General features: G+C 30.9%; 1 protein-coding gene across 1 annotated transcript; it reads left to right on the top strand.

Annotated features, from left to right (window-relative positions):
• The first annotated feature begins 3,725 nt into the window (after positions 1–3,725).
• LOC147802071 (uncharacterized) lies at positions 3,726–9,744 on the top strand. Its single transcript, XM_087153531.1, has 3 exons — positions 3,726–3,864; positions 7,494–7,634; positions 8,907–9,744. Exons 2-3 carry the CDS (start codon positions 7,503–7,505, stop codon positions 9,027–9,029), a joined length of 255 nt encoding a protein of 84 aa, XP_087009657.1. The 5' UTR covers positions 3,726–3,864; positions 7,494–7,502; the 3' UTR covers positions 9,030–9,744.
• Positions 9,745–11,258: the final 1,514 nt, after the last annotated feature.

Below are 11,258 nucleotides of genomic sequence, written 5' to 3' on the forward strand. Positions count from 1 at the left end.
TTGATACTATCAAAGAGGAATTCTTATTTTGTGAGTCTCTTTTGCAAACTACAAAGGCAGTTGATGTTTTAGCAATGTTAAATGTTTTCGTTTCCAAACACGACTTCGACTGGAAAGAAAAATTTTATTCACTTTGTACAGATAGAGCACCTGCGATGCTTGGCAATAATTCCGGTTTTGCCCTGTCTCCTAATGTTCTTGTTACTCATTGTTTTTTTACGTAGATATTCACTGACTACAAAAACTCTTCCAACCAGCTTAAAATAAGTATTATTAATAGTTATTGAAACTGTGAATTTTATCAGAAGTAGAGCTCTTAATCATCGTCTTTTTAAAACATTGTGTCAAGAAATGGGTGCAGAACATTAGGTACTTGTGTACCACACGGAAGTGCGCTGGCTATCACGAGGGCAGTTTTGAAAGGAATTTTCATGTTGAAGACAGAAGTATTACTTTTTCTAGAAGAAAAAGGTAGCCCACTCTTCGAATATTTCAAAAAAAAAGAAGAGATTTTACAAATAAATTGGCTTACCTGGCAGATATACTTAACCACGTGAACAATATAAGTCTTTCAATTCAAGGGCCTGATATCACCATTATGGATGCAACTGAGAAATTACAATCATTCTTATTAAAATGCAACTTTGAAAAAAATAGAATTCAACTTTCAAATGTTGGACGAAGTGCTTTCTGAAAATGGATCTCGGCAAGATAATTTGTTACTGAATAACTTGAAAAATGAAATCTGTGAACACCTGGAAGTACTTAAAGTTTCATTTAAAAAATATTTTAATTCGGATGAGATAAATATAAAAGAGTTGCGGATTTGCAATCCTTTTCTTTGTGATATTGACTGTATCGATGATATGAACCTTTCCAAAGATGAGCTTGGAACAAAGTCTTTGCTAAAAATGGATTTCGATTGAAAAAAACTCGGAGAGTTCTGGTCTTCTGTGAGAGAAGCCTACCCATTGTTGGTAAAGCGAGCTATGGCAGCTTTAGCTACAGTGTATCTTAACGAAGCGGGTTTTTCCACACTTGTGACAATGAAAACAAAACATCGAAATCGATTGAATGTTGAACATGATATGCGAGTTGCTTGATCGAAAACCATCCCTCAATTCAAAGTAAGGAAAAGCCTTCACATTAAAAATTTTAACTTTACAACCTTCACATTAAAAATTTTAACTTTAAAAATTTTGTATACTATTAAAATAATAAAATTAAATGTTTTCTAATAATTGATGTTTTCTGCATTTATTTTTTTCTCAGGGGGGTGGTCCGTGGGGACGAAACACTGATCTAGACAATCAGTAGTGGAGAACATCAAAGCTCTTGAAGTAGCAGCTAGTGAAATGGGACTAACCATTAATGCTGACAAAAGTAAATGTATGGAGATAAACAGAGGGTTCACTAAGCCCTTGCATGTGAATGATTATGAATTTGAAGCTGTTGATGAATTTAAATTTCTTAGGACTACTGTAACCTGCAAATATGACACAAGTACCGAAATCGATAGACGTTTAGCAATGGCAAGCAAGTACTACTTTGGTTTAAAAAGCCAACTAAAAAGTAAATTCCATTGTAGCAAAAAGGTTAAGAAACACTGGGTTAAATCGTTGAAAATTGATAACATAGATAATTTGAACTACTTCTATCATTAGCAAAACTTTTATCACCTTTTAGAATTTAAGTTAATAAGTTTAAGCGTTTCACTTTTACCAGAGAATTCAACTAATAAAAAATATCAACTGTTTTAAAAATTATACCATCTGAAAATTAATGAACATTCATAGTAAATAGCTTAAATAGTGAGAAACTTAGAATTAAAGTAACAAAAAAAAACCTGTATTACCCTTAATGTCAGAATATGTTCTATATTTTTTTCTTTTCTATCTTTTTTTGTACTTAAAAAATAGCAACCGAGTAAAGAACACCATTTTATGTAAACGAAGAAATATCTATGCGAATTTTGATGAAGTTCTTAAATCAAATTAAATAAGTCTCTACTGGCGGCTGAGTTAGCCAATCTGGTTAATTTCCTATTAGCCTCCTATTCCTATTATATTCTCTGGTTAACTATGAAACTATATGCTTTTTAACTAGAGCAGACGATAGTTAAAAAGCAGACAATACGAAATCAGGCACAAAAACTTATTTCTTTTTCTTTTTAATAAACGTATCTTTTCTTAACGGTTTTCAATTTTTGACTTAATACTATTTTTGAATATTATTAAACAAATAATAAATAATTATTAATTTTTTTATGGAATTATCTTTGGATAAAAGAATTTTATACTCGTATGTAAAAAAATTTCTATTCGCTTTAAAAGTTCTCAAAATAGGCAAGAAGTAAAATTAACATTAAGGGGTCTAAGCTTTGGACCACTCTCCGTTGAGATCTTATTTTCCAGATTGCATCCTTCCTATTTTGAATCCAAATTCAGCTATGATGAAGAGGTATTCAGATAGCGTGTCTGGTTTTGTAACTTAAACTAGTCGTCGGTTCTAATTAATTAGCATATTTGAGAGATTCATATCACAGGGATTGAATATGGGTGTTCGATCATTTAGATAAAAAATTATCAGCACTGACATTACGGATCTCAAATTAGTAAAATTTTAAAAAAAGTTGTGATCGACTTTTTACGATCACTGGTCAAATGCTTTTTCTTTCTGGATGCACTCCGTTAACCGCCACAGCATTTCAAATCATGGATTGCAAAAACTGTCTCAATTGATGTTTGTCGTCGGATTGATTTTCATATCCTTGTCTATGTACGTGTTTCACAACAATACTTTTCTTTCTTCACCATTCATATTTATATTGAAATCACCGTCAAGACAGTCATTATACGTTAATAATAAAAAGAATATAAAAGTACTTAAAATTATTATGATGTAAATACATTAAAAATGCCTGCTAGTGAAAAGAAAAACAGCAGCGATCGCCATAGCAACGCATGCGCACTGTTTACTATTACTCTTGAACACAGTTGAAAAGTATGTGGGCTAATCAAATCCTAACCAGGACCCATTTTACCAATGGGTTAAAAAAAAAAAAAAAAAAACTTTAATTAAGCAATCCACTCTCCTATCTTTCGAGGAGTAAGAATGTCGTGCCGGATAGTAATAGTGAAATTCTATACATTGCCGTTGTACTAAGCTGATTTTTATGTAATAATTTTTGTAACATTTTTAACGATGTAACACTTTTATCCAAATTCGCAGTAAATCATAACGGATGCTTAGGAAAATAAAAATCTGGCGAATCCTCAAAATCTATTTAATCTCCAGAATAAAAACGATCTGTTTTGCATTCACATATTTTAATAGTTGTTTCCTTTCAGTTTGAAACTTCTAATCCTCAAAATCTATTTGAAAAGAACATTTGTAATTTATATTAGACCTTTTTTTTTTCAATAAAAAACACTGAATTGAGATCAAAGAATTTGTCCTACAGTTGGTTGTTATTGTTTCTTCCAGACAGACAAGAACAGATAAGAATGTCTGTTTATTAATAGTTTCAAAAAACATCAATTACCAATCAGCCGCCATCTTTAAAAGACAAATCCATATTCAACCAAAAAGGTCATTGGCAGACAATACCTATTGCTTTTCTATCAATGGCGGCTTGCTGAGGCGCAAAATACTGTGGGGAACAGATGGGCATAGCAGCTGTTGTGGATTTCGCTAGTGGTCACGTGCCCAATACAAAACATTTTAGTATAAGTAAAGAACTTTTCGCATTGATTCTGATCCATTTGATTCGGTCCAGTCCGTGAAAGTAACAATTTCTGAAATAAATTAACGTTATTTGAAATAATTGTTGGCAACAAGAAGGATTTTTATTTTATCTCATTTGTAAGTTGCTATACATTTTTTATTATTCTTCAATAGTTAAAGTTGTGGTGAATAAACATTTTGAGTTCATATGATTTAAAGCTGACTCATATGATTACTGTATAATGGATTTTGGGTTTCATTTCTCACCCTTAACTCCATAGTCTTTTCCTTTAAACAAAATGTTGAAAATACAATTTAAGTAGAATGGGATATTGGTTACTGCCTGAGACATCTATGACTTATCAGGACTGTACACAACTAAACTATGAATATTTTGATGAAATCTGACAACTTCTGGGTCGAACTCCAACTGACCTTCGAAACTTAGCTATCCGGTCTTACCTTACTTTCACTTTTAACTTCAAGTTTTGAAAACTATTATCACGAAAACATGTTATCAAAGTCGGTGACAAATATTATTCAGCAAATAATCGGTGCAATCTTCTCTTTTTATGTTCAGTATTATTTCCTTAAGCTCTCTACAGTTCCATTTTCCATTCCGATTTAAATTCAATTTTTCATTAAGTTCAAAATTGACGATATCATCCAGCTAAGAATTTAGGATACCTAAAGTGTGCATGGCTGACATTTTTATAAGTTTTTTTTTCTTTCTTTTTTTTGCAATGAAATTTTTAAGCATCAGTTTTTATTAATAATAATAATGAAATACTGTTAGAATTTTAGCGAGATTTACTGGCGCAAAATCTTAATTTGAAATCACCTTCACCTGGAATTGATCCTTTAAATTGAAGGACCACGATTTTTATAATTAAACTTTTCGAACTTTAAGGTGTTATTAATAAATGCATGAAAACAACTGATTTATTTAACAATTTATTATTCAAAGTGAAACCCTTTTTTTCACACTTTGAAGTTCAAATCCTGTCTATTAATCTGTTTTTGGCTCAAGTATGCATTCATTAAGAGTAAGACATTTTTCCCTTTGCTCTTTGTGGAAATCGCGCGACCTATTTAATAAATCAATTACAATTACTAAGATATCCCTTATTCTCCAAAACGAGACATTTTACTGATTTTCTTCGCAAGATTTTCCCTAACTTTTATGGAGCAGCACGATGATTTTGTGTCACTCTCTAGATTTCCATCATCACATAATGATTAATTTACTCTTTTTAAAATCCTGTGCCTGTTTGTCCTGCTTGCACGACTGCCACCATCATAAGCCGTGCAGGATATTAAAAAAAAAAAAAAACCTGATGAAAACGGGAGCAGGATTAATAAAATGCTTCTTTCAAATAAATAAATAAAAAAGTAACCTGAGATCACTTTGCTGGGAGAATGGAGCTGCACCAAAGAGATGAAAAAAGAGTTTTCCTCCGTTACAGAGATAAAGAAACTGATTATTAGAGCCCGGATTTTGATGACCTAAAAAATCTCAACTAATGCCATTAAAAAGTGCAAAAAATGCCCTTAAAAAGGGCAAAAATGCCCTTAAAATGCAAAAATTGCTCAAAAAATCCTTAAATAAAGTAAAAATATTGAATTTAAAAAATGTTTTGCTCTTTAAAATTATTATGAGTCGTTTCAAAAAATATAAAGCAATGCAATACTTGTTCTACGTTCATTAAAGTTTGACAAATATGTTTTATATCCTAAAAAAACATAAAATGGAAAATATATTGACACCAAAATATATTTCTTTTGTATAGAAACTTTGATGGATATAACAACTTCCATATCATAATATTACTAAATATCAGAATGAATGTTTATTATAATTATATTAAATGTTTTTCGATAATTTGAAATGTAAACGAGCGTCTCTTGTCTGAAAGTAAATTTTCATTCCTGCAGAAGCTTCTTTCAACGTCTACTGATGTTATAGGTGTGTACTTGAAAAAGACGGTCTCACTTACTGACAATTCTTCTTCAATTTGAAAAGATTTTGCTTCACCTGTTAATATCCTATAGATTTTCTTCATTGTTTGGAAGCCAGTGTAATAATGAAAATTGATAAAAAATAATAAAAATTGGAAAAAATTAACAGAAAACTTTAAAAAATGCATTAAAATGTAAAATACGCCCCAAAATTTAAAGAAAAATGCCCTATAAATCTAAAAAAATGCTCTAAGAAGACAAAAAATGTCCAGAAATGCAAATGTCATCAAAATCCGGGCCTTACTGATTATTATTAATTGAAATAGACGATCGAAATTCATTCTTCTTCCTGTTCCTAGGAATGCTTGGAAGAGATTCTCCCGTTGATACGATTCGAATTTTTTATTTTTCTCTTCCACCACTCATCTTTTGACTTACGGACATTTTTTTTTTCAACTCTTAATTTTAGCCATTCGAGTCCCATTAAAAGGGAAAATCACAGAAGTGATCTTTTTATCAGACCTCAAAAGAAAGCGACAAATTTAATAACTATTTTCTATAAAGAACGTTTTTTGCTCCGAAGATACGTCGAGAAAATAACACTATTTCATTCAGTGTTTTAGTTTTATTATTTGTTTGGATGATAGACAAAACCTTATCAAGATTTTTTTTCCTAACTATTTCAAATAGTTCTGATATAATCAAGTAATAAATGATTCAACAAGATAAATATTTTGCTCATTTTGTTTTAACTAGAAATAATATTTATTTGACAAATTGTGTTTTGATTTTTTTTAATGGTATTTATTCACTGAAGTTTTCTATACCAATTGAAATTTAAAAAGTGAACGCTTTTAAATAATTCATGCTATGGTGAAATTTGCAAATATAATAATATGATTATTGATATTTATATTTGATACTATTTCTATTTATTGATATTATCATTCAATAGTTTACCATATTATATGTTTAAATTAAAACAATGCTATTAAAATTTAGTGTTTTCATTAGTTTTTATTTTTACTTTTGACTCATTTGAATTAATATCAGAATAATTTAAAGAAATTATTATCTTTCTATTGTATTATCACAGTATATATGATTTATTGAATGTATAAGTAAAATTTACATTTTTATTTTATTATGGTGTTTGGTGATGAAATATCCGCTGATGGCAAAAATACTTCTCTCATTCCTCACCCGATGGTGCCAGTATGTTCTACTCGCCCCCACCACAGCGAGATATCCTCAGTGGCCATCAGGCTAACCAGTTCCGTGTAACGCAAATGCGTCCTCCATGAATGTAAATTTCTCTCAATACTTGATCCTTCTGGATTCAAAAATGACGTTTTAACATTAGTAAAGCCAAAAGGGTCGACTGAAAGTCAATCACCACCCAATAAACCCATATCAACGATTTGACGTTTATCACTACTACTTACAGATGCATTCAACCAATACATTTTATTATCATAAATTTAATCGGATATAAATTGATATAATTATATCAATAGATTCAATTCGTAAGAAAATTATTTATTTTTTTTTTTTTTGCAAGGGAGATATTTGATTCAAGCAATATATTACATTCTGACGAATTAACATCTTTGCTCATTTTTTGAATGAAATAATTTATACTGCATTTCTTTCCAAAAACCTACAACAATTATACTAACATAACGGTAAGAATAACATGCACCTTCATTTTGCATCTCGGGTTCTTCCCCTTCTGGTTATTTATCATTTGATTTTTCATCGAAACATATCACTGTTTTAAAAGTAGTTTTTTTTTTGTTCCCCTTTAGAGACAAAAAATGACCCACTACAAATGCTTAAAGGTTTGTTGTACTCTCTTTGTCCTGAGCCTTTGCTTCGATGCCGTTGCATCTTGTGAAAACTCTACCGAAACTTCTGGGAACTTCTTTTACCGCCACAACCTCGAAGTGGTAAGTGACTTTTAAAATTCCTCAAATAAAATAAAAAACAATTTTTTAAATACATTTTATATAAACTCATTGAGCGTGTATGATGTAATAATAGTCCCGCAGCTGACTGATCGTAAAGACACGGCTCCCAGTAGAACACCAAAGTTATTCATCACTGGCTGTGGTCAGTAAGCGGGTGGGTGACCACTTTGATCAGCCTGCGTAGGGACCTAGGGAGTGCGGTCTTCGTTAAACTGTTCTATCGTAAAGTGCTTTACTTTGCGCGTAGGTCGTCGGGCTACCAAAGCAGGGGAGCCATCCCCTCTGAAGAGGATCAAAATGGCGATGCCATTTCTTCGAATCATACTCGAGGATGCTTCCCAGATCGTCGCCAATAGTCCATTGTGCAGCTCTAGGACAACGTAAATAAAGTAACTACCTGTAGTTTGTCTAAACTAAGAATACCCCTAGCCATTCGTCTGGGCCCAAGGTGGTGACTATGGTTACGAGGTATAACTATTTCAAGTAGGGGTGTTGGGTTTAGGACAGGTTTCGTGTAGGCGAGAGAAAGGGAATCTTTTTCTTCTGTCTATTTTATTTTTATTTTATAACCGTCGTTGAACAGCCGACCCAATTTCATGGGTTTACGACTACTTACGTTCAACTCCGTAGCCTTGTAATTTTGAACCAATCCAGAAGACAAGGAAACTCCTGGATCAGTACCCCCAGAGGTATTGATTTGTTGTGGGAACATGGAGGACTTTGCGACTCGACAGATTTAACGTGCATCAGTCACCATTTACTACACGGGGAGTCTTCGGCCGGCGAGGATCGAACCCATGACCTCTTGGATATGGGCCCAGCGCCCTCTTCTGTCTATTGTGTTAATCCTAGAGGGAAGAGAATCTACCCTCCTAAAATGTGCTATTTTTGCTTTCATAGCAGCAGACGGCCTCAGAGTTTGTGCCGGGGGGGAGGGGAGTTCTTACCGTAGACAAACTATACCTATGGTGTGATAAGCTAATAAATAAATAATAAGCCGCGATGGTGTAGGTTGGCAGAATTCAAAAACCTTTCTCTCCTAATGCGTATTCAAGACGTTCACTTACCGCAAATGGATCGCGATTTTCGTCCAATACTTTAGAGACCGTTCACACTGCATACGATTTACGTATTAAAGAGAAATGGAAAACCTTTTTGGTATACTATTATGAATTGTCTTTATCATGAATATCTATGAATTGTCTGCTGTTACGAATTGTCTTTATATTCTCTTTATATTTACTATTTCAGTGTATAGCAGACATAGTCAGAGCCATATGTAATGCCCTGAGACCATCACCCGCTAAACGTCATACAGAACTCATCAACAGCATTCTTGGACTGCCCAGAATTTTGAAAGAAGCCGGAAGATGAAATCATTTCACTTCATTTCTTTTCTTTTCTCAATTTTTAAAAGCAGTAGAGACATAAGCATCCAAACTATTTCACACAAAGACAAGAAAAGCGTATCAGAACAACAATTCTATCGTGCTTTAAATTCTATCAGATTATGATTGAGAACAGATACTTTTTTATGTTTTTTTTTCTTTTTTAAATTTTTACATTCCAAAAATTGCTTAAATTTTTTACTAAAAATTCAGGCAGTATTGTTTTTTCCTAATGTGGAATAAATCTGTGATCTGTGTAACCGACATTTTTTTAAAAAGTCTTTTGCGTTTTTTCATTCTCTTTGGAATGGGTAAGTTTTTTACTAAAAATTCATGCGCTAATAATTTTTCCAAATGTTCTTAAAATCTGCACCAAAAAAATTTTTTTTTCTTAAATGTGTCTTGCATATTTTCATTATAAAAATTATTTGAAATTTTTAATAAAAATTAAGTATTATTGTCTTTTTCCAAATGTTCTTTAAATCTGCAAAAAATATGTTTTTTTTTTTAAGATGTGTCTTGGATATTTTCATTGTAAAAATCATTTAGAATTTCTATTAAAAATTCAAGTGCAATTGTTCCTTCCAAATGTTCTTTAAATCTGTGAAAAAAAATTTTTTTTTTTCTTAATGTGAATTGTAAACATCATTGTAAAAATTATTTAAAATTTTTATTAAAAATTCAAGTACTTTTGTTTTTTCCATCTGCGTGCTCTTTAAATGCGTGTTTCCATGTTCTTTAAATCTGCGAAAAATATGTTGCTGTTTTTTTTTTCTTAGCATGTCTTGGATATTTTCTTTGTAAAAATTATTCAGAATTTCTATTGAAAACTCAAGTACTATTGTTTTATTCAACTGTTTTTTAAATCTTCGAAAAATATGTTTTTTTTCCTTAACGTGTTTTGGATATTATTTTAGTAATTAATAAATGATTATTATAATTATTAATAAAAGTATTCAAATCAGGAATTGTCTTCTCCTAATGTACATCAAGTCTGTGAAGAAAAAAAAAATTTTTTTTTTTCTTTAAGGAATTTAGATTTTCTCCATTCTAAAAATTCTCTTTAAATTTTTTACAAAACATCCACGTACTATTATTGCTTTTTTTCTACTATGCATTTTTTTTCATCAGATTATGATGGAAAAAAAGATATTATAAATGTATTATTCTGATGATTATAATACAATAAAAGGGGTACTAAAAAATAGATTTTACTAATTCCGGATAAAGGAAAATGTTTTTAAAAGAAGGGATGAAAGAAATATTCATTGTTAATATAATTTTTGTGAATTTAAAGCCATTTTTTTATAACATTTAACTCATAAGCTGTTACGAGTAAATATATAAATAAATTTTCACAGTACTCCAAATCAAATTTGCGAGCTAACAGAATTTTTTAACTGACTCTTGTAATGTAATTCCAACTCAAAATTAATGCAAAAAAACTTATTTTCTTAACACTCTTCGTAAATGAAATCGTAAGTAAACAATTAATCGAAGACATCAATTTCTTTATTTATTGCTTACGAATTTACATTTTTCTTAAACACTTTTTCGGAGTTGAACTCATAAAAAAAAAAAAAAAAAAAAAAAAAAAAAAAAAAAAAAAAAAACACTAACTATGCTTGAATCTATTAACTCGAAAGAATAACTCAATTTCACTCCTAACGAAATTTAATTGAAACTGTTGTAAAAGGATCCATAACAACAAGTGAGCAATATTCTCGGTGAAGTGCAGACTGGATCGATTTTATTGAAATTTCATTACATATATTCATTTTAACTGTGCAAATTGCGAAAAAAATGAATAATGAAAATTCTTTGCTTCTACATCTTGCTTACCAAACCGAACAGCAACATTAATCAAGTAATGTAGAATTTCGGAGGAGGTTTTGTCCCCCAAAACTGCGTGTGACCCATGACATCAGCAACAATATGAAGTATTAAAGTTGAGCTAAGTTTCTCTACATAAGTTAAAATGTTAATTAACTTTAAGTTCGTTAAATACAGAACCGCATAGCACATCGAATGTGTTGATTCTTTTTTGTCTTCTTCTTTTTCTTAACTTAGATTTATTATTTGTATTTTATTGTGACACGTGATATATTTTTGTTTTATGTACCTGGCAACTTCAATGCATAAATTTATGTTCTACATGGCTTCGTGTAAATATACAGAGTTGAAATCTTTGTGAAAGAATATAGACTCTGTTATT

This window comes from Parasteatoda tepidariorum, chromosome 10, assembly GCF_982258835.1.
Source record: "Parasteatoda tepidariorum strain Cologne lab strain chromosome 10, Ptep-v5.0, whole genome shotgun sequence".
Taxonomy (NCBI): Eukaryota; Metazoa; Arthropoda; class Arachnida; order Araneae; family Theridiidae; genus Parasteatoda; species Parasteatoda tepidariorum.